The 24,533-nt window shown below is 44.5% G+C and overlaps 1 protein-coding gene across 1 annotated transcript in view; it reads right to left on the bottom strand.

The window, feature by feature from the left end:
• SLC5A1 (solute carrier family 5 member 1) overlaps positions 1-24,533 on the bottom strand; it is a 74,298-nt gene that overhangs the window by 42,063 nt on the left and 7,702 nt on the right. Inside the window, 3 exon segments of the mRNA XM_010360712.2 lie at positions 1,767-1,871; positions 2,500-2,559; positions 3,476-3,580. Coding sequence (XP_010359014.2) covers positions 1,767-1,871; positions 2,500-2,559; positions 3,476-3,580 — 270 coding nt within the window.

Genomic DNA, 24,533 nt, shown 5'->3' with positions numbered 1-24,533 from the left:
CACAAAGGCCCACGCCTGCCTCTAAAGTTGGGGCCAACCCTTAGATATCCCTAACTCCCCCTATTTAAAAAATTGACAAATAAAAATTATATATATTTATCATGTAATACATATTTTAAAATATGTATATATTATGGGATGGCTCAGTTGAGCTAATTAACATATACATTACCTCAAATACTTATCTTTTCTTGTGGTGAAAATACTTAAAAATCTTTTTTTTTAAGAGGCAGGGTCGGCCGGGCGCGGTGGCTCAAGCCTGTAATCCCAGCACTTTGGGAGGCCGAGAGGGGGGATCACGAGGTCAGGAGATCGAGACCATCCTGGCTAACATGGTGAAACCCCGTCTCTACTAAAAAATACAAAAAACTAGCCGGGTGAGGTGGCGGGTGCCTGTAGTCCCAGCTACTCGGGAGGCTGAGGCAGGAGAATGGCATAAACCCGGGAGGTGGAGCTTGCAGTGAGCTGAGATCCGGCCACTGCACTCCAGCCTGGATGACAGAGCGAGACTCCATCTCAAAAAAAAAAAAAAAAAAGAGGCAGGGTCTCACTACATTGCCCAGGGTAGCCTCAAACCCCTGGGGCTCCCATCTCAGCCTCCTCAGTTGCTGGGACTACAGGCACACACTACCATGCCCAGCTTTCTCAGTGATTTTCAAAACACATTGTTATTAGCTGTAGTCACCATGTTGTACAATAGATCTCTTGAACTTACTCCTCCTATCTAACTGAAATTTTGTATCCTTTGACCAACATCTCCCCAACTGCCCATCCCCCACTCCCAGACCCTGGTAACCACCATTCTACTCTACTTCTGAGTTAACTTTTTTAGATTCCACATACAAGTGAGATCATGCTGTATTTGTCTTTCTGTGCCTGGCTTATTTCACTTAGCATAATGTCCTCCAGGTTTATCCACATTATGAACATAGACAGCATGTTCACAGCAAATGACAGCGTTTCCTTCTTTTTTAAGGCTGAGTGGTATTCCACTGTGTATATATACCACGTATATATTATCCATTCATCTGTTAATGGGACTTACATTGATTCCATATCTTGGCTGTAGTGAATAGTGCTGCAATGAACATGGGAGTGCAGATACCTCTTCGATATATTAATTTCAATTCCTTTGGATATATACTCAGTAGTGAGACTGCTGGATCATACAGAGTTCTATCCCTAACTCCCTTTTAATCTTACTATTAAGAACTGCTTTCCCTGAACCGTCACAAACCTGTTTGTGTTTTCAACCTGCACCACAGTGGAGGACAGATTTCCATTGAACTCCATTGGCTCCTCAATGCAGAAATAGGACTTTACTCCAAGGTGCAAGAAGGCTTAAGGGGCCAAGTTAATAGAAATGTATAGAGCCAACCGGGTGCGGTGGCTCAAGCCTGTAATCCCAGCACTTTGGGAGGCCGAGACGGGTGGATCACGAGGTCAGAAGATCAAGACCATCCTGGCTAACACGGTGAAACCCCGTCTCTACTAAAAAATACAAAAAACTAGCCAGGCGAGGTGGCGGGCACCTGTAGTCCCAGCTACTCGGGAGGCTGAGGCAGGAGAATGGCATAAACCCAGGGGTCAGAGCTTGCAGTGAGCTGAGATCTGGCCACTGCACCCCAACCTGGGCGACAGAGCGAGACTCTGTCTCAAAAAAAAAAAAAGAAATGTATAGAGCCGCCTCTTGGTGGGCAGCATGTGATGAGGAATGAGAGTGGCAGCTTCTGAGACAGCCCAGCCCCCCGGGGCTGTGGACTTACCGAGATCTTGGTGAAAATATAGAGCAGCAGGGACAGAATGGAAAGGTAGATCTGGATCCGCTGGCCTCCAAACCGCTTCCGCAGGTACTCTGGCATCGTCACCACCTGCATGGGGTGTGAGGGAAGTCACTGCCAGCCACAGTGACCAGAGGGCCCAGAGCAGACAGAACAGTGACACCATCCTGGTGTACGAGCCACAAAAGTGTGGTCAAGGATTCATAACCTTTGCTAGCCAGGGAAGTCTGTGAGGTGGCCAGATGGCCCCTGACCTCCAGCCATTTGCTAATTTTAATCCCATATGCCCTACCACTGTAGGAGTAGCTAGATGTTATCCCAGCCCAATAAACCTGTCACTGGGCATCAAAAAGGAGCCAGACCCTTGCCCTGGAGGAGGTATATATATATATATATATATATACGTATATATATATATATATGTGTGTGTATATATATATATACGTATATATATATATGTGTATATATATATATATATACGTATATATATGTGTGTATATATATATATATACGTATATATATATATATATACCCTGGAGGAGATATATGTATATATAATGCCACTGCAGACAGTCAGAAATTTTATAACCTGGGAGTGAAAGCCAATCCACAGATTTTTCTGCCATTTATCCCATAATGTCTCCTCTGCCCTCTAGGAAGACCAAGCTGACAGGATACATTTGCCAGCAGGAAATGAAATAACAGAGTAGATACTTACCCCAGCCTTAATATAGATGGGGACAAACAGCCAGCCCAGCACAACCACCAAAACCAGGGCCTGAAATGAACACAAAAGGTGGACTCAAACTAGGAGGAACCTTAGCCCATCCCTGCCACCTGAAGGGCCCCTCAGCTGCTGCAGAAAAATTACCCAGCATGTTCTCCCCTAAGGAGCCATTAGAGACTGGAGAAGGCCTTTGCTGCCTAACTGACCCATGGAAATAGCAGTTAGAAAACAGCAGAGAGGAGCCCAGGAGGCTGCTCATCACCATCACAGCCCTGGGCCACAGCAAGAGCACTGGGTTCTCCTTCACCTCTTCCCTGGTTTACACAGAGTAAAATGCCATTTAGAGAGCTTTAATAACAACAATAATAGTAATAACAAATAATTACATTTATTATTACTACTACTATTATTATTAGAGGCCAGGAGTTCAAGACTAACCTGGGCAACATAGTGAGGCCCTGCTTCTACAAAAAATTAAAAAATTCACCAAGCATGGTGGCACATGCCTGTAGTCCCAGCTACTTGGGAGAGTGAGGTGGGGACATCGCTTGAGCTCAGGAGTTTGAGGCTGCAGTAGGCTATGACTGCACCACTGCACTCCAGCCTGGGCAATGGAGCAAGACCCTGTCTCTAAAAATAAAATAATAATAAAAAATAATAATAATAATGGAAATCTGGTGGTAAGCATTTCCAAATCTCAAACAGGACTAGAAGGGCCTTGGCTTTTTAACATGAAGGGAAAACAGAAAAAATACTATTGCTGTCATACCAGTGGTTTTCGCATGCTACTCTGGTGGAAGGCGAGCAGGGCCCTGAGGCTCCTGAAGCCATGCCCCTCCTCTGTCTGCACCCTGGGTTGACCCTGAAGGGTTCCCTAACACCTTCAGCTCCTCTGAGCATAGATTGAACTGGTTGACTGCTAAAACTCCTTCCAGCCCCAGTGCACCATGGCTGCGGTGTTACTCACATTCCATTCAAAGCCTCCAGTGGCGATGCCTGAAGCTGCTCCGGTCCCGGCCAGCCCCACAAAGTGGCCACTTCCAATGTTACTAGCGAAGAGGGAGGCTCCAATCTGGAAATGCAAAAGAAAGTCAGGTGAGGGCTCTGTGCTCCACCAGGTCACTCACAGTGGGTCAAAGAGAGAAGAGACATGTCAGTCAAGAGAAGGACAAGAAAGAGCAGAGGCAGGCTGGGGGCACAACTGTTCTGGAATCATCAGGGACAGCTGGTTCAGAAGGCAGATGTGGAAACTTAGAAAATAGTAAAGATGAAAAGGAGAGGATTGGGGAAGGAGCAGTGGGATGTATCCCAAAACCAGATTGTCTGTGAGTCTTTTATGGGCCCTGTGTCCAGTCCTGAAGAAGATATGGAAAGTCCCACAGCCACCAGGCCTCCCTAAAAATCTCCTTCAAGGCTGTGTGCCTAGGACATGAGTCCTTGATCTCCATATTCCCCAGTATGCCTGGTGGCTTAGGGTCTTGCCCAATACAGGCTCTCAGTAAACACTGAGAATTTTCTTGAAAGAAATCATTTCAAAGGAAGCCTCTGGACCTTAGTCACCTGGTCAAATAAGGAGCAGCGTGGAGCTGATGATTTGCAAGTGATTCCTAGCTGTTAAATTATGTGACTCCATGAACTCCCAAGTAACAGATGATATTAATAATAATTCTCTAGATCATGTAGTATTGATATTTTTTACAAAGGTTCTAGGGACCACACGGACACACATGCACAAAACACTGCATTTTTCAAGGATATGCACATGTCTAAATACAGATTATAGAAGACAGATTGGAAGCACATATATCAAATACCCAAGAGTGGAAGACCGGAAGGGGAAAGGAGAATAGGACTGTGAGTGGGAGACAAAAAAAGAAAATATCAGGTAAAGCAAGAGAGGGATCTTGGACTAACCAATCATAATACTGTATCAGCAACTCAATTGCATTTGAGGTCAAAAAGAACTCCAGAAAGTTCTAAAGTCCTTCTGCATCCAAGAGGAGAAGGTACAGCAGCATTTGATAAGAATCAAAAAAGTGTGGCCGGGCGCGGTGGCTCAAGCCTGTAATCCCAGCACTCTGGGAGGCCGAGACGGGTGGATCACGAGGTCAGGAGATCGAGACCATCCTGGCTAACACGGTGAAACCCCGTCTCTACTAAAAATACAAAAAACTAGCCAGGCGAGGTGGCGGGCGCCTGTAGTCCCAGCTACTCAGGAGGCTGAGGCAGGAGAATGGCGTGAACCCGGGAGGCGGAGCTTGCAGTGAGCTGAGATCTGGCCACTGCACTCCAGCCTGGGCAGCAGAGCGAGACTCCGTCTCAAAAAAAAAAAAAAAAAAAAAAAAAAAGAATCAAAAAAGTGTAATTATCCCCATTCTCGCTAAGCAGATAGGGAGAGGCTTGTAGTTATTTATCTAATGTCCCAAAGATGGTCCAAACCTGGAACAAAACGCTTATTTCCCAAAAGACAGATTACGCCAAGAAACTGTTTTAACTATACCAGCCCCTGTTACCAGTATAAGGCAGCTGGTGCTTAGTGCCAAATATTAAGTCAGGGGAGAGAGAGATTTCTGAAGGCCTAGCCAGAAGAAGTTCTCAGAATGACAATAAGGAGACAGTGGTTGGTGTAGGTGCATTAGTACATTTGCTCAATAAATATTAACTTAGCATCTACTGCACGTGTCAAGCACTAATAACAGCAGTGAACAACACAGACAAAATCCCTGCTCTCAAGAAGCTGATATTCAAATGCTGTAAATATAAATAAATAAACGACAAAAACAATGATCAGAGAGTGGTAAGTGCTATGAAGAGAATAGAGGGTGTGATAGAGTGATTAGATTGAAGAGTCTGAGAAGGTCACTCTATGGACTTTCTCTAATATTAAAGAATTACTATTATAATTCAGACCTTTAAGCTGAGATCTGGATGACAAAAAAGTTAATCATTCAGAGACCACACGAATAGCATTCCCACTAAGCAAAGACCCCCTGACACCCCACAAGTGGGAAAGGTATGCATAGTTGAGAAGCAAAAAGAAGGTTGATATGTGATAATGATTTGTGATCTTAATATTTTAAAACAGAGTCATTTAGGCTGGGTGTGGTGGCTCATGCTTTAGGAGGCTGAAGCAACAGGATTGCTTCAAACCAGGAGTTGGAGACCAGACTGGGCAACATAGTGAGACCCTGCCACTATAAAAAAAAAACAATGTAAAAACTTAGTTGGGCATGGTGGTGCATGCCTGTAGTACTACCTACTTAGGAGGCTGAGGAGGGAGGATCAGTTGAGCCCAGGACTTGCAGGCTTCAATGAACTATGATCAGTCATGCCACTGCACTCCAGCCAAAGTGAGAGTGAGACCCTGACTCCAAAAAAAAAGTGAGTTTTATTCTAAGTGAGATGGGATGCCACTGGAGGATTTGAAGCAGGAGAGGGACAGGACCTAATTTGCTTTTTTAAATTGCTGTAAGTTGTGCGTAGAGTGCAGTGTTGGGGGCAAGGGAGAAAACAGAACAACCAGGTGGGAGACTATCACTGGCTTAGGTGAGAGAGGACAGTGGCTTGGACTAGGGTGACAGCAGTTGAGACAAAGGCAAGGGTAGAGATTAGGAAGTGTGTTTTAGAAACAACGTTGGCAGGCTCTGTTGATAGGTTAGATGTGGGAAATGTGGGACAGAATAATCAAAAGTAACTCCTAGATCTGGGACTTGAGTAACTGGGTGGATGCCATTCATTAAGAAGGGGAAACTAGGGGAAGGCAGGGTGTTTAGGGACATCTACCTCCTTCTGCTCAAAGCTTGATGGGGATAACAGTCTTTTTGTTTTGTTTTGTTTTCAGAGACAGGGTTTTATTCCTGTCACCCGGGCTGGAGTGCAGTGGCACATCGCGTCTCACTGCAACCTCTGCCTCCCAGGCTCAAGTGATCCTCCAGCCTCAGCCTCCCAAGTAGCTGGGACTACAGGTGCGCACCACCACACCCAACTAATTTTTGTATTTTTTGTAGAGATGGGGGTTCGCCACGTTGCCCAGGCTTGTCTCAAACTCCTAGTCTCAAGGAATCCATCTGCCTCCACCTCCTAAAATGCTGGGATTACAGGTGTGAGCCACCCTACCTGGCCTAACAGTCCACTTTTAGTCAAAAGTTTTGTTCTGCAAGTGGCCTACCTGCCCTGACCCACTATCTTTTCATTTATCACCTCTTGCTTGATAAATAATTAAGCCTAATGCTGTACTATTAAGGACATAATTACCAGAAATTATTAACTGCATTAGATGAGTCATAAGTTCAAAAAGTCCTCTCCAATCTCTCTCCCAAACAGGGACATTGTACTCTAAGCAATGTCAGGCTGTCCTGAAGTCCCCACTCACTATCTGAGAAGACAGTGGAATGAGGCCAGGAGAGCTCGGGGTACCAGAATGACCTGAGCCCAGGTTCTGTTCATTTTATTAGGGGAACCACCTTCCTCATTCTGGATTCCCTCTCTTTACCCCATGACCTACACTTAATCATTTACCGAAACTCTGACTCTGTCTTCACAATATTATGGCCACGTAGCTCTTTCTAGATGACCCTTCTGCTGCCTGTCACTATCTCTCAACAGGACCAGGTAATGGGCTGCTAGAGGATCTCTATTCTCTCCTTTTCATCAGTCACCTCCCCACCCACCCACATGGCCAAGCAACCTCCCCAAAGCACAACTCTGATCATAACACTGTCCTATTCAGAGACTCTCCTGGACACCCAAAAGGGTCTATCAAGTGGTCTTCCTAACAGCAGGCCTAAAAACAGTCTTAGGAATATAGCAAGGTTTCAAGGTAAAGTTCCCTCAAGTGCAAAGACAGCATGAGCTTTACAACTCAAGTTTGAATGATTGATTGACCTCTTACTATCTGGGTGATTAGAACATCTGCAAGCCTCCGTCTTCTCTCATGGCAGGGTTGGTGCAGGAGTCAAATTATGAACCAGTTGTGACTGACACAGCTGATTCTCATCAGTGTCCCTTCCCTCCTTTCTCCTTCCAAGAGGATAATTACTTCACCGGCAAAGACAATTAGCAAGAGCTACAATGGATACTGTTATAGACAGAATTGTGTCCTCTCTGCAAAATTCGTATGTTAAAGCCCGTATTCATATGTTAAAGTTGGTATTCATAAATACCAACCCCCAAGGTGATGGTATTTGGAGATAGGGCCTTTAGGGAGATAATAAGGTTAAATGAGCACATAAGGGTGGAGCCCCAATCTGATAGGATTGGTGTCCTTATAAGAAGAGACACCAGAAATCTCTCTCTGTCTCTCCCCCTATACATGCACAGTAAAGAGGCCATGTATGAGGATACAGCAAAAAGGCAGCCATCTACAAGCCAAGAAGAGAGGCCTCACCTGAAGCCAACCCTGAAGGCACCTCGATTTTTGACTTCTACTTTCTAGAACTATGAGAAAATTAATTTCTGTTGTTTAAGCCACCCAGTCTGCGGTATTTTGTTATGGCAGCCTGAGCCAACTAAGACAGACACCATTGTTTTATGGCCTGTACTCCCCTGCCAGGTTTTTACGCTGCTCCTCCTGTTGCTGGAGCTCACCAACAATGCGTTCATCATGCCAATTTCCCAAACACTTTCTCTGTCCACTCCTCACCCCCGTTCATGCCCATTTGAGAATAGGCACCACTCCCATGCAGGGAGTGACCCAGTGCCATGAATCACCATTCTCTGTAATTCTCTAGAATTTCCCCCCGCGTTCCTGTGAATTCAGGATTTCAGACTTTATCTAAAATGTCCCCAACTTGACCTCACCTCTCACTAACTTCTTTCCCAAACCTCCTCACCCTCTGATGGGACTCGAAAGGCCATTACAAGCATGTGGATACTTTTTGCTGCTTGTTGTGCAAGATGAACTGAGTCTGACCAAACCCAACAGGTCTGAGAGCATGGGAATTGGGAAAACAACATAATGTCACATCACAAAATGCAGAAAGGCTATTTATTCTTTTGACTTTAGGGAATTTGTAGTCACATTTTACTACCTAGATGTCCTATCCTGGAAGGTTGGTGGGAGGGGAGATGTATGGAGAAATTAAACAATCATTGAATCTTTCAGAGTGGAATGGGTCTGTGGATGCCACAGCTTAAGTCCCCTCTGCAACACCTCCCAAGTGATGGTCAGTTCTTAATGCATACCTCTAGTGACAGAGAACTCGCTACCTTACAATGCGCTGAATCTGCAGTGGAACAACTCTAGTTGTTAAAAAGTCATTCTTGGCCGGGCACGGTGGCTCACGCCTGTAATCCCAGCACTTTGGGAGGCCAAGGCGGGCGGATCACGAGGTCAGGAGATCGAGACCATCCTGGCTAACACGGTGAAACCCCGTCTCTACTAAAAACTGCAAAAAATTAGCCGGGTGCGGTGGTGAGTGCCTGTAGTCCCAGCTACTCGGGAGGCTGAGGCAGGAGAATGGCGTGAACCCGGGAGGCAGAGCTTGCAGTGAGCTGAGATCGCGCCACTGCACTCCAGCCTGGGAGACAAAGCAAGACTCCTTCTCAAAAAAAAAAAAAAAAAAAAAAAAGTCATTCTTTATTTGAGCTGAAGTCTACCCATCAGTCCTACTTCCACCCTTTAGAGTGCAACAGAACAAGTCAAATTTCTCTTCCACAAGTTAGCCCTTCCAATACCTGAGGACAGGGATGGTTTCCCTGCTTAAATTTTCCCCAGACTTCTCATGTGTCTGTTCCTCTTCTTATGTGTCTGTTCCTCATTGACAATGGACTTGATTCTCATCACCCTTGTTGTTCTCTGCTCCCTGAGCCCCATCTCTGTCCCCAAAGTGGACCTCAGACCTGAATAGACTATTCCAAACATAAGCCATTCAGAATGAAGTAAACTGCCCCTCTTGACTTCCGGTAAGGTTTTAACATTCCAAACTTGAGCCATCTAGAATGAAGCAAGCTGCCCCTCTTAACTTCCCATAAGATTTTTTTTTTTTTTTTTTTTTTTTTTTTGAGACGGAGTCTCGCTCTGTCACCCAGGCTGGAGTGCAGTGGCCGGATCTCAGCTCACTGCAAGCTCCACCTCCCGGGTTTACGCCATTCTCCTGCCTCAGCCTTCCAGGTAGCTGGGACTACAGGCGCCCGCCACCTCGCCCGGCTAGTTTTTTGTATTTTTTAGTAGAGACGGGGTTTCACCATGTTAGCCAGGATGGTCTCGATCTCCTGACCTCGTGATCCGCCCGTCTCGGCCTCCCAAAGTGCTGGGATTACAGGCTTGAGCCACCGCGCCCGGCAACTTCCCATAAGATTTTAACATCATCCACCTTCAAATCCCCTTTGAAACCTGTCACTCAGCCATGAGTTCTTGGCAGTACGGAGGACCTGGGCCAGTCCTTCTAATTGCTATCACTGTTAAAGAATTTGCCTCTCTGTTATTTGGAACTTTCAGCAAGAACGGTTTTCCTCCCAATGCAATTTAGACTACTGAAAAGACCAATTTGGTTTGCCTTAACAAAACAGTGGCTGTATCACTTAAATTCTTTTAAAGGCTGAGGTGGGAGGATCACTTGAGCCCAGGAATTCAAGGTTGCAGTGAGTATGATCATGCTGCTGCAGCAATCTGGGGGACAGAGTAAGACCATGTCCCCCACCAAAAAATAAATAAAATGCTAACATCTGGAGGACAAAAAGTGAAAGAGGTTCTCCCCAAAATCACCTGCTTAACTGCCAGAGTTTTAAAGATCTGTTACCCACCAGGCGCGGTGGCTCACACCTGTAATCCCAGCACTTTGGGAGATGAGCCAGACAGATCACCTGAGGTCAGGAGTTCAAGACCAGATATGGTCAACATGGTGAAACCCCATCTCTACTAAAAATACAAAAAAATTAGCCAGATGTGGTGGTGGGTGCCTGTAATCCCAGCTACTCGGGAGCCTGAGGCAGGAGAATCACTTGAGCCTGGGAGGCAGAGGTTGTAGTGAGCCGAGATCGTGCCATTGGACTCCAGCCTGGGCAACAAGAGCAAAGTTCCATCTCTTTAAAAAAAAAAAAAATATATATATATATATATATATGCGTGTGTGTGTGTGTGTGTCTGTATATATATCTAAGAGTGTGTGTGTGTATATACATACCTATGTATGTATACACAGGTATACATGGCACCTGTGCTGCCCAGTGGGCGGCATTTTCACTTCAGCCACATGCCAACATATAGAACATGGAGTGAAAGAAACTTTGACCGATCTCACCAGGGAGACCTCAGAACTGGAGGGCTTGGTAGAATCAAGACTTCCAGGATACCATCAGGCTGCAGCAAAGTTATGAAAGCAAAGATATTTCCACTGGAGATCCACTGAAGCCACTCAAAAGCTTGGTGGGAAATCCTTCTGCAAACAATTTATCTCCTCAAGAGATGGGATTGTAAGATTTCTCAGAGGTGATCTCAACAACCAGAGACAACAAAGGTTGTTGACCAGAGCACTTTTCTACCTCTCAGCTGTGGCATGAAATTCAGAAGAGGTATTACAAGCACTCCAGGCTCTCTGCAATAAAGTCAGTCCCACCTTCTCCAATCTCAGCAGCCCTGCCATGCCCTGCCATGTCACCTCTGCTCTGGCAAAACCACACTGGCTCCATTTCCAAGATGTGCTCTGTGCTTTCCTGCCTCCTGCTTTTGTTTATGAGATTTTTCTTTTTCCTGGAATGCCCTCTTCATCAAGCTTTGTCTATAAAAATGCTTCCCTCGTCTTCAAAATGAAGCCCCGTCCCACCTCTCCACTGACACCATCCAGAGCCGATCTCCATCCTCCCATCTCTTACTTCACATGTTGTCTGCTCCCCTCTCCTGGTGTGTGTCATGTCCCCACTTTGATAACTGCTTCCACACAGGTCTATTGCCCCAAATACCTTCTAGCCTTCAAAGAGCCCACTTTTGAGACAGAGTCTTGTTCTATCACCCAGGTAGGAGCGCAGTGGCATGATCTCAGCTCACTGTGACCTCTGCCTCTCAGCTGTGGCATGAAATTCAGAAGACGAATTTCAGGTACTCCTGGCTCTCTGCAATCCAGTCCTGCTTCCACTTAACAGAGGACATTCTTTGTGCACGGCAAGGACTCAGTAAAGTTCTGCTGAGTGAGTAAGTGATATCAAATCCTTGAACATTCCACTTGGGGAAACAACAAAAACCATAGCAACCAAATGTCTTGAGAGTTGCATTTGTTCCCACTGGGGCATGGAGTAAGGACGCTTCTCAGGGACATGCCAAGGGCCACTCTCTCTGGAAGAAGAGGCAATAAACCTAGCCTGCCAGGCCTACCCAGGGTCCATAAGAACAGCAGGGTATACTGGAGACTATGAAGTGGCTCTGTGAAATGTTAGTCAGGCAACCCATAAGCTCAGTGTTCATAAGAACAAGACCATAAGGGGAACTGACCTCATAGGTTAGTCCATCAAATAGGCTTTTTTTAATGTTAAATACTTGGTGTTGGCAAGTAACTAGGCTCTCCCACGTATTTCTGGTAGAGATGTAAATTGATACCATTTTTCTGGAAAGTTGTTGGTTGGTACACATTACAATCATTTAAAAGTTTGTCTCCTTCCACTTATACGACCCTATTTTCAGGACTCGGTTTTAAGCAAATTATCACAGATGCAGACAAAGATTTAGATATAAGGATTTCATCAGTATGTTCATTGCTATGTCATTTACAACAGAGGAATGTTGGAAACCACGTAAGGGCCCAACAATAGAAAAACAATTAGATAAATTCAAGTTCATATTTATGATGGAATTTTAAAAAAATGTTTTGTAGAGATGGGATCTCACTATATTGACTAGGCTGGTCTCAAACTCCTGACCTCAAGCTATCCTCCCAGCTTGGCTTCCCAAAGTGCTAGGATTATAGGCATGAGCCACTGCACCCAGCCATATGACGGAATATTGTGCAGCCATTAAAATTATAGCTTTGAAGAATTTGTTATGACATGAGGAGATACAAACCTATATGCCATATGAGTTCCAAAATGTTTAAATATATGCATAAGGGTGTGTGTGTGTGTGTGTGTACACCTGTGTATACATAAATATATCCAAATTTAACAATGATTATCTTGGGAAGACAAAACAATGTGAGTGCATTTTTAAAATATTTCTCCAATTTTTTCACAAGGGGTTTGTAAAATTTTATAATCAGGACAAAATCCTTTAAAATCTGTAAGAATAAGGGACAAAAATTCCAGAGCTGTCTCAGATTCACTAGCAGAGCCTGAGGACTGAAAGCAAAGTAGGCATGTAAGTTATATGTTTTTGTTGGCGGGGGGATGTAGAAAAAGACATGAAAATGTCACTGAGTGCTAACTACAGTTATGTTTTGTGTGCATGGAAATAGAAAACTGACATCTTAACCCAGCTCACGTGATGTTAGAGCTGGAATTACCTTGGAAATGATTACAGCTGACCTTGCTATTTTCCAATGAAAAGAAAATTGTAGCCCAGAGGAAGAAAGTGATTCACATTTACACATTAATTTTATCTTTACTTCCACACCCTAAGGACAGTAAGGCAGCATGGGCACACTCAGGATCACAAATCCAGGCATCAAGAATTGTCCTGGGGGCTGGGTGCAGTAGCTTACGCCTGTAATGCCAGCACCTTGGGAGGCTGTGGCAGGATCACTTGAATCCAGGAGTTTGAGACCTGTCTAGGCAACATAGTGACACCCCATCTCTACAAAAAAATAACAAATTAACTGGGTGTAGTGGCACTGTCTACAGTCCCAGCTACTCGGGAGGCTGAGATAGGAGGATCCTTTGAGCCCAGGAGGTCTAGGCTTTGATAAGCTGTGATCACACCACTGCACTCCAGCTTGGGCAACAGAGTGAAATCGTATCTCAAAAAAAAGAATGAAAAGAATTGCCCAGGGCAATGGACAACTGACTTCACAATCAGAGGCAGCCAGGGGATTTTTAAAAAGGATCCTGTATCAATAATCATACTTGAAAGTACAATTAAGTGGCGTGGACATCCTTTTCCTCCCCTCTTTCAAAGTACACTGAGAACTTTCCAACCTGGTTCTAATCTTGGTTCTGCCATATTAAACTGTGTGACCTTGAGGCAGTCACTTTACTGCTTTTAGCCTCGGTCTCCTCCACTATAAACCAAGGATAAGAATCTTTTTTGGCCTACCCTAAAGGGTGTTACTGAACTTTAATGATGTGACAAAATTTAAGAAAGTTTTGCTCCACAAAGACATGCTATTCTGAAGAAATATTAATGCTGTTACACAGCCCATGTTTTCATAGATTACCCTGAATTTCCTGAAAGAAACAGAGTCATCATTTTCTCCTTGAGGAAACCAGGTCATCGTAGCCAAAATGGAAAATGCACTCAGCTAATTTCAGAAAACACTTTTCTTTGTTAATGAACCATCTAAGACCCAGAATGTCCAGAATTCTGGAGATTGCTTTCTGCTCCCTGCTTTTGTCCTTCTCTTTAAGGGATATCGGGAGATCCCAGGGCATCTTCTCCATCCCTTCTCTAGGCTGTGCTGGACTCCTGCATTGGGATATCCTCCAATCATGGTCCTTAAACTTTAACATAACCAGAATACAAGATACACAGTTAAATCTGCCTATCTTGAATATGCAGGTTCACAGATAATACATTCATTATTTATACATTTGTAGTGTAAGTATGTCCCGAATATTGCATGGGACATACATATGCAAAAAAAAAAAAAAAAAAAAAGACAGAAAGGTATGTATTGTTTGCCTGAAATTCATATTTAACTGGGCATCCTGTATTTTTATTTGTTAAATCTGGCAACCCTAATTAGAATCACCTGGAGGACTTATTAAACTACAGACTGGTTAGGCATGGTGGCTCACACCTGTAGTCCCAGCACTTTGGGAAGCCAAAGGGGGAAGATTGCTTGAGCTCAGGAGTTCGAGACCAGGTTGCACAACATAGCGAGACCTCACCTCTACTACAAATAAAAAATTAGCCAGGCGTGGTGGCACGCACCTGTAGTCCCAGGTACTCAGGAAGCTAAGGTGGGAGGATCACTTGAGTCCAAGAGATCAAGGCTATAGTGAGCTATGATCACATCACTGCACTCCCATAGAGCAAGACCGTGTCTCAAACAAACAACAACAACAACAACAAAAACCATGCAGATTACTGGGCCCCATTTCCTAGCATTTGTGATTCAGTAGGTCTGGTTTGAGGCTAGAAATTTTGCATTTCTGACAAGAGTGCAGGTCTTGCTGATGCTGCTGGTCTGGGTACCACAGTTTGAGAGCCCCATCCTGGGAGAATAAGAAAGGGAGAGGAGAATGCTAACTTTCACAGCACCGCCTTTGGGCCAAGGGTTGGGCCATGTATTCCATTTGCTTTTTCTTTTTTAATGCCCACTACAATTCTGTGAGGTTGGTATTATTCTGATCTTCATTTACAGATGAGAATAACGATCAGAAGATTGAAGTGACTTGCCCAAGGTCTTATAGCCAAAGGTGACTGAAGTCCCAGGGGCACAGGGAGAGGCTGTGGCACACACTGACTTTCTGGTTTTTCCCAGGATATTCCCTTGTGAATGTCCCTGAAGGGGCACAGTGGGGTGAGACCCTCTTACCCATCCCACTGTAAACTCAGGAGTGGCACGTGCTCATCTGTATCATGTTTTCATATTCCTTCTTCACCTTCTCAGGAATTTGTCTTTAATCATGATTAGTGTCTCCCTTAGTAAGCTCTCTTTTCACAGAGGGAGTTTGAAAAGATTTAATCTTGGACCATTGCCATCTCAAGGATCACACTTCCTGGATGGGGACAGAAAATCAGATGGAGCTCCTATATTCAGAATATTTTATTTCTGAGACTCTAGTAAATATTTAGACACAGGCTTTGCTCCAGAGTCATCACAGTCTCTATTTACTCAGCCAACTCCTGTTCCCATGGACAATGGTCCTCTTTCACTCATTACCTTCATGAAATTCTTTCCTTGCCCCAAGAACCAAAGGGGCAGGAACTCAAGAAACCACTGACATTTTCCCACCAGTTTTTGGCACAAAAGACAGGTGAGGTCTTCCACCGGCATTTAGAGGTTAAGGAGGCTGAAGACCAATCCATCCTCTCATCGAGATGAGCCCGTCTTTGGAATCATCAGCAATTCAGGGTCACTCATTCAAAGCACCTGATCTAAATACACCATCTTGGCCAGGTGCAGTGGCTCACACCTGTAATCCCAGCCCTTTGGGAGGCCAAGGTGGGCAGATCACATGAGGCCAGGAGTTCAAGACCAGCCTGGCCAACATGGTGAAACCCCGTCTCTACTAAAAATACAAAAACATTAGCCAGGCATGGTAGCACAAGCCTGTAATCCTAGCTACTAGGGAGGCTGAGGCAGGAGAATCTCTTGAATCTGGAAGGTGGAGGTTGCAGTGAGCCAAGATTGTACCACTGCACTCCAGATTGGGTGACAGAGTGAGACCCTGTCTCAAATAAATAAATATGTATACCATATCTACCCAACACTGGCCCCCTTTCAGTTTTTCAGATATCCCAAGCTTCTTCCTACATCAGGGCCTTTGGCCATTCTGTTCCTTCCGCTTGGGTTGCTCTTCCCGGAATCTTCACACGGCTGACTCCTTCTGATCATTCAAGGCTCAACCTGAATGCTCAATCCTCAGAAAGACCCTCTCTGAGCCTGTGTTGAATAAGAAAGACCCTTCTCCCTCCCATTGAACCTCACCCTTGACTCAAATATATTTTCTCTGGACACTTAACTATTATTAATTTTACATGTATTTTGTAAGAATGTGAGGGACACATACACACATGCACACGGATATATACCAGCACCTACACAGCATCTGGCACATAGTATGTATCAACATGCAGTTGTGGAATGAAAGAATAATACTACATAAATAGATGAATGGTTCAATTCACAACTTAAGGAGGAGAAGCTGGAGATGAGAAACAATTACCGTTTTATTTTTGGTTTTAGATGGAATCTTGCTCTGTTGCCCAAGTTGGAGTGCAGTGGTGCGATCTCAGCTCATTGCAACCTCCATCTCCCGGGTTCAAGCGATTCTCCTGCCTCAGCCTCCCAAGTAGCTGGGATTACAGGCACCTACCACCATGCCCAGCTAATTTTTGTAATTTTAGTAGAGACGGGGTTTCACCGTGTTGGCCAGGCTGGTCTCGAACCCCCAATCTCAGGCGATCTGCCTGCCTCAGCCTGCCAAAGTGCTGGGATTACTGGCGTGAGCCACCGCACCCGGCCGAGAAACAATTATAATGACCATAATCGTTATAGCCATCCCTCAGACACCATTAACTATATAGTGTCCTAAGAGATTCACATGTATTAACTAATTTAATCCCAGATATATTTCTAATATGAATAATCCAACGAATTCATTTTAACTGATAGTTTCACCACCTTTCTGCCTCTTCTGATTTCTACCAACCAGAAATATGGATTACAAAAATGTATTTTTTTCTCTGTCTACAGAAGCACTAATCTGTTAGAAAATGCTGGGAAGGCAGCCAGTGAGAAAGGAGAAGCCAGGTGCTTAGGTACTAACTAGATGGCAGGGACTTGGTTACACGTCAATCAATTGATGCCTAGAAACACCAAGAATACATGGAGTGCTGAGTGGCTGTATATTAATCAGAGAAACTCCTCAGAGGAGAGACTAAGCCATGAAGAATGGGAGGGAAGTGGTTCCATCAAAAAAAAAAAAAAAAAAAAAAGAAGGATGAAGGGGAGAGGAAGAGGAAAAGAGAAGAGAGAGGGAAAAGAGAAGGAAGAAAGGGAAGGAGGGAAAGAATGAGAAGGAGGAGGAGAATAAAAAGGAGGAAGGGAAGGTGGAGGAATAGGAAAAGGAGAATGAGTAATAGGAAGAGAAGAAAAGGGAGGAAAAAGGAGGAAGAAGAGAGAGCAAAGCAGACACTGCTGTGATAATCCGAGAGCTCCCACCCAAAATACACCAATGGGGAACTGCCAAGTTTTGCAAAACCATGACTCAAACTGAGAAAACAAATGGCCTGAGAGTGAGGAAAGATAGCCACACCGAACTTTACCAAGGAGTCCAATGTGGGCTGAAATTGGGAACTCTGATTAGGGCTTGCTTTTCCAGTTTTACTCCCATGAGCCTAACCAACAACAGTTTTTCTCTGTGCATAAAAACAGAAATTTGGAGCACTGCTGGAGGCAGGCTTTGACTTAGACCCAGCACCCTCCTAACCGCCTGAATTCTTACCACTGTCTGTACTGTGTGGCCCCTGCACCAGAGCCAGAATATAGACTCAGGTCTCAGGTGACACCACCAAGGGACACCAGCATGAGGGTCTGGGGACATGTCCCTCTCCTCCCTCTTTTCTCTTTAATTCAGCCCATGTTTGTCAAGTGCCTTCCTGCAGTGCAAGGCGTTGGTGTTGTGAGGCCTAAAAAAAAAATTAAGAAATGTGTAGGCCTGGCTTTCATCACAGGGCACTGGGATAAATAAGAGCACATGCAGGTAAAAAGCGAGTAGAGCAGGGAGAGAGGGCCAAATGGACCTGGGCCAGAAGAGGCAGGAATTGCTTCCCCCAGGCTTATGAAGAGTCAAGTACTTATCTTTCCTTCTCACTTTTTCCTGGGGTGCATCCCTGCCTTTCCCATGTCCAGCTGCCTGGTTCCCTCTCTTCCTCTCCAATTCGTGAGTTCCCAACCATGTATTGGGACTACCAGGTTTTTCTAAGACACCTTTGGCCCCTCTGGTGACATCATAAGTGACTGGACTTTGATCTGATCATTAGGTTTTAGAAACAAAGATAAAATCATATATATTTTATCCAAGAGGACTTGAAAAGTTTGAGAACCTGTCCTCTTTCTTCAGGGAAAATTTTCATCAGGGTCTCTGGTCAGCCCTAAATGAAATAATTTCTTGGTTTTCAGACCAATCTTTAGGCCACACCAATTGCCTCATAAATTTCCATCTCAAAAGACAAGGAGAAAGAGACCTGAATAACCAGAAGATCAGAGGGAGTCTTAGCTCTGTCATTAGCTTGTGTAAACGTGGGCAACCCATGGGGTTAATCATCATCTTCACTGTACTTACCTCACTAGATCATTGAGGATTCAATCAGATAAGTGATATGACAGTCCTTCAACAGGTTTCAGTTGCAAAGAAGAACAAGAGCTAAACCTGAGGGTTTCATGTATGCCAGGCTCTGTTCTGAGACTGTGTGTGTGTGTCCTCAAAACAACAAATCTGGCCCTCCACCTATTTTTGCAAATAAAGTCAGCCACATCCATTCATTCATCCATTTTCCTTAGATGCTTTTGTGTTACAGCAGTAGAGTGGAGTAGTTGTGACAGAGATGACATAGCAGCAAAGCCAAAAATATTTACTATCTGGCCCTTTACAGAAAAAGTTTGTCAACTATTTTGCTGTTGTTGGGTCTGGGATTTTTGTTGCTGTTGGTTTTGATTTTTTGTTGTTGTTGTTGCTGCTGTTGTTTGAAACGGGGTCTCACTCTGTCCCCCAGGCTGGAAGGCAGTAACGTAATTATGGCTCACTGCAGCCTTGACCTTCCCAGATCAAGCCATCCTCCCACCTCAGCCTTCCAATTAGCTAGGACTACAGGTGCACACCACCACGCCCAGCTAGTTTTTAATTTTTCTGTAGAGATGGGATCTTGCTATGTTGCCCAGGCTGGTCTTGAACTCCTGGGCTCAAGCAGTTCTATCACTTCTGCCTCCCAAAATGCCTGGATTGCAGGTGTGAGTCACCATGCCTCGCTGAAACTTAGAATTTTAGTCCTGGAAGAGCCTTTGACATTCCTTCTCTGACCATCTCCACATTATAGAGGAGACTCTCAGAGACTCAGAGATTAATGAATTGCCCAATGTCACAAAGCTGGAACAAGCCAAATCCTGTGTGCATTTCCCATTCCCTGCTCTTTGGAATACTTCTTTCTGAATCTAAGGGAGCTGCTCTCATGGAACTGGCTCTGCCAGTAGTCCTGGTAGGTATGATCAAACTCTTCCAAAACAAGAGTCTCTCACTGGGCTGTGTACCTGGGGCCCCACTTCTCTGTGTAATTTCTGCTGCCAATGTCCAAAGAGTGGGGAATTCCCCTTCAAAGCACAGCCCCTGAGCTTCACAGCTTTCCTGCCCTCGCATCTCCACACAGATAGCTGTGAGCGAAGGGCGCTAAACCCTGGTGCCACAGAAAAAGGGAATCCTGGGCCACCAACCAGCCCAGTTACATAAGGTACAGTTTCATGGTTTCGTGTTACTCAGATGAGTTGCCTTGGCTTGCCTCAAGCATGACTCAGGCTTCCGGGGACCTCCCCGCCTGGATCCCTACGTAAGCTGACTCCTCTTGTAATTTTAATCCTGGAGTCCTTGCTCCTTCCCTCTGATTGTCCCTCGCTTCTATCCTCAAGCCAACACACAAACAGTTTTTCTGTCTGGGCTTCCTTCAGTTTTCAGGAACAGAGTCTGTTTCCAGAGTTTCTGAATCTTCATCTGAAAGGAAAGGTCTATAACCATTCCTTTCAAAGCCCCCTAAGCCCCAGAAATGCCCCAAACCAGCCTCTCCTCTGTCCAATATGTTTTCAGACTTTATGAGCTCTGACTTTCTCCTACTTTTCTTGTGGGTGACAACCCAAATCCTCCCTGTCTCAGGTATATCAACCCAGGTCAATACAAGTTGTTCCTTCCTAAAATCCCGCAGGATTCTCTTGCAGAAGCTTCTCTGCTGCCCACTCTTCCTATGGCACAAAGCGACTGGCAAAGGGCAAGAGAGATGTCAGCAGTGGAGAGTCTCTGACCCCTGTGAAATGTTCCTTGGGCCAGCACATTTGAGAACTGATATTCTGGTTATGGATTTACGGACCAATGATAGGCTTTGAACCAACTTTGTATTTTATTTCAAATGGAAATCTAGAAGCAACTTTCAATGTGGTTTCAAATCTTTTTAACTTTGGAGGGAAAGTACTTAGATTCTTTCATGCTGTGTTTTCCTTTGATTTCTTCTTTCAGGTATGCATTGCTATGGTGTTTTTAAATCATTTTAAATTTTAGAATGGAAATCACCATGCTTATTGGTCTTTTAAATTATCAGTTTTTAAACTTTGCAAGTCAGCAGAACCTTGTTTTCAAAGAAAATCTTAGTAGATTCCTCTTGTATAAAATAAATAACAGTTGGGTTGATGGGGTTAGAGAAAGGAGAACAGCCCTAGAAGCACTTCTGCAGAGCCCCAGAGTTGTAGGGAAAATAGTTTAAAACTAATTACTTCAGAATATAACCATACTTTATTTATTTATTTATTTATTTTTGAGACGGAGTCTCGCTCTGTTGCCCAGGCTGGAGTGCAGTGGCATGATCTCGGCTCACTGCAATCTCCGCTCATTGCAATCTCCGCCTCCCGGGTTCATGCCATTCTCCTGCCTCAGCCTCACCAGTAGCTGGGACTACAGACGCCCACTACCTCGCCCGGCTAATTTTTTGTATTTTTAGTAGAGACAGGGTTTCACCATGTTAGCCAGGATGATCTCAATCTCCTGACCTTGTGCGCCGCCTGCCTCAGCCTCCCGAAGTACTGAGATTACAGGCATGAGCCACCGCACCCGGCCAACCATACTTCATTTAATCTAAGGCATGAACTAATGTAAGACATACCAAGAAGCACAAAGAAAGAAAAACACTGCCACTGAATGTCACTGATTGACCCGATTTCAGAGATGATAAAAGGTGGTCAATGTGTAGCTAGAATTGATTATTTACAGTAGTATAAATATACATATAAATCATGTGAATTCACACAGTCAACTTGAAAGTTAAATTTAAGACAATCAGCAGCAGTAGCTTCAGGTAAATGCCAACTTCCATTCACTGAGCACTACTAAGTACTGTGTACCAGACAGATGGCAACTGGAGAGGTTGCCTTGGCACTCCTGGCCTTCCTTCCATTTCTTAACGTTCCCATTTATTGATCATTCAGTAGGCAGTGTTGAGTGCTATACATGCATTGTCTCATATGATTCTAATACATGGAGAGGTTTAGAATCTATTAACGTAATCTTGTGAAACCTTAGATGGAAACTATGGTTGGAGGAAACAGAGTCAAATGTCAGCCTCATCAAGGAAGCAGTGATTTCTGCACAAAAGAAGAAAAATGATGCCATGTTTCTCTATTGGTTAGAAAAATCTGATACTGAGACATGCATGCATAAGGAAAACACCTACAGGAAACTTTACGTAAACCACTAAACCCTACCTGCTTTGGGTGGGACCAGTCCCTCTCCTCAACAAACCCTCAACCCAGATCCAGACGGGGGCACTATCAGGAAGAAAGAAATCATCTCTAGTTAAGATGTGATGTGTTCTCAGGCCCAGCCCAAAATGCATATCTCCTAAGAGTGGTTCTGCTTCATGCCTCCCTGTCTCATTGTTCTTCTCCAAGACACAGAAATTGGAAGCTGAAATCTTACCCCCAGTATATCAACCTTAAAAGTTTTCATCTTGATTATAGTCAATGGATGGAAAAATAGCCTGTCTGGAAATGGAATAGTTTGTCTTAAAAGTAGTGAGTTTCCTATCAGGTAGGGTAGGGAGGAGAAAGTGGAGTTAGGTGCAGACTGAGGCTGGATGAGCATTTAGGAGGCCTGCTATAGGGGGCACAGAAGCATTCGATGGGGTGGGAGGTGCACTGTGAGCACTTGAAATATGGCTATGTGACTGAGGAAGGAAATTTTTAGTTTTATCTAATTTTAATTTTAGTTTAAACAGCAAGTGTGGCTGGTGCCTACCATATTGGACAGCACAGCTCTAGAGAGACTACTCAGTCTTGTCTTGAACTTTGGGATAAGGGATACTTCTTTAACACCAGCTTTTGGGAAACCACAAAAGTCCAAAGCATTGAGAAGGCAGAAAGCTCTGACGCAAAACTGAAAGGAGGCATCCAAATATACGTGCCTCTACCAAGCAAGGTGTCAGGAGAGACCACCACGAGATGCCAACCACAGAAGTCAGCATCTGTCCAATATTCTTGGCCACCTTAAGAATAAAATATAAATGGTTTCATGGTTTCTCTTTTATGTGGAACCTTAAAAACCAAAACAATTCAGAAGTTCAAGACCAGTCTGGCCAACATGGTGAAACCCCGTGTCTACTAAAAATACAAAAAGTAGCCAGGCATGGTGGTGGGCACCTGTAATTCCAGCTACTCAGAAGGTTGAGGCAAGAGAATCACCTGAACCCAGGAGGCAGAGGTTGCAGTGAGCCAAGATCGTGCCATTCCCAACCTGGGTGACAAGAGCAAAACTCCGTCTCAAAAAACAAAACAAAACAATAGAAACAGAGAGTAGAATGGTGCCCACCAGGAGCCGTGGCAGGAGCTGTGGCAGAAGAGGGTGGAGGGGGATGGGAAGATGCTGGCTAAAGAGTACAAAGTTTCAGGTAGGTTGATTTAAGTTCTGGAGATCTGTTCTACAGCCCCATGACCATAGTTAATATAATATGTCATAAACTCGAAAATTGCTAAGAAATTAGATCTTAAGGCTGGGTTTGGTGGCTTATGCCTGTAATCCCAACACTTTGGGAGGCCAAGGCAGGAGGATTGCTTGAGCCCAGGAGTTTGGGATTGCTTGAGCCCAAGAGTTTGAGATCAGCCTAGGCAACATAGCAAGATTCCATCTCAATTCTTTAAAAAAAAAAAAAAAAAGGCCGGGCGCGGTGGCTCAAGCCTGTAATCCCAGCACTTTGGGAGGCCGAGACGGGTGGATCACGAGGTCAGGAGATCGAGACCATCCTGGCTAACATGGTGAAACCCCATCTCTACTAAAAAAAAAAAAAACTACAAAAAAACTAGCTGGGCGAGGTGGCGGCGCCTGTAGTCCCAGCTACCCGGGAGGCTGAGACAGGAGAATGGCGTGAACCCGGGAGGCGGAGCTTGCAGTGAGCTGAGATCCGGCCACAGCACTCCAGCCCAGGCGACAGAGCGAGACTCTGTCTCAAAAAAAAAAACAAAACAAAAACAAAAACAAAAAAAAAAACAGAAAAGAGAAAGAAATTAGATCTTGCTGGGCACAGTGGCTCAAGCCTGTAATCCCGGCACTTTGGGAGGCAGAGACGGGTGGATCACGAGGTCAGGAGATCAAGACCATCCTGGCTAACACAGTGAAACCCCGTCTCTACTAAAAATGCAAAAAATTAGCCGGGCGAGGTGGCAGGCGCCTGTAGTCCCAGCTACTCGGGAGGCTGAGGCAGGAGAAAGGCGTGAACCTGGGAGGCGGAGCTTGCAGTGAGCTGAGATCTGGCCACTGCACTCCAGCCTGGGCAATAGAGCGAGACTCCATCTCAAAAAAAAAAAAAAGAAAAGAAATTAGATCTTAAATGTTCTCACCATAAAAAAAAGTGCAGTATGTGAGGTGATAGATACATTAATTGGTTTAATTTAATCATTGCACTTTGTATCAAAATATTCCATTGTACACTGTAAATACATACAAATTTTAGTTGTCAAAAAATTAAAATTTTTTAACAATAGAAATGACTTCAGGGATAACTCAAGCAACTGGGAAGATGCCAGTTATTTAAAAATTCATCCCAAAATAGCTGATCAAAGGCCAACTGCAGGATGTGGCATGATTTCCTGGTACAGTTCTCTCTGGCTGTAATTACCCTGACAGGGGCATTCTTTACCTGTTTGCTTCCTTCAGCCAGCTCACAGCTGTCGCTCCCTTCTCATTGTATGTACTTGTCATCATCTTATGCTTTCACCAGCCAGTCTTACTTGTATCTTAAGCCCAAGAAATTGCACAGTTTGGCCAATGTGTTCAACCAGTCACTTAAATGAGAACTCCTAATCAAAATGGTCATGGGGCTGAATTGATAAACTGGCCAGAGTCCTAAGATATGATGGAAGGAATTTCCTGGTTTCTCTTCCACCATGCACATGTCCTTTGATTGTGATAGTTCCATCCATGTACAAAACACAAAATCCAACAAGAGAGAGGAATCCTCATCCAGTGGAAAA

The sequence above is a fragment of the Rhinopithecus roxellana genome, chromosome 13 (genome assembly GCF_007565055.1).
Source record: "Rhinopithecus roxellana isolate Shanxi Qingling chromosome 13, ASM756505v1, whole genome shotgun sequence".
In the NCBI taxonomy this organism is placed as follows: domain Eukaryota; kingdom Metazoa; phylum Chordata; class Mammalia; order Primates; family Cercopithecidae; genus Rhinopithecus; species Rhinopithecus roxellana.
This window is presented reverse-complemented; position numbering and strand designations above follow the sequence as displayed.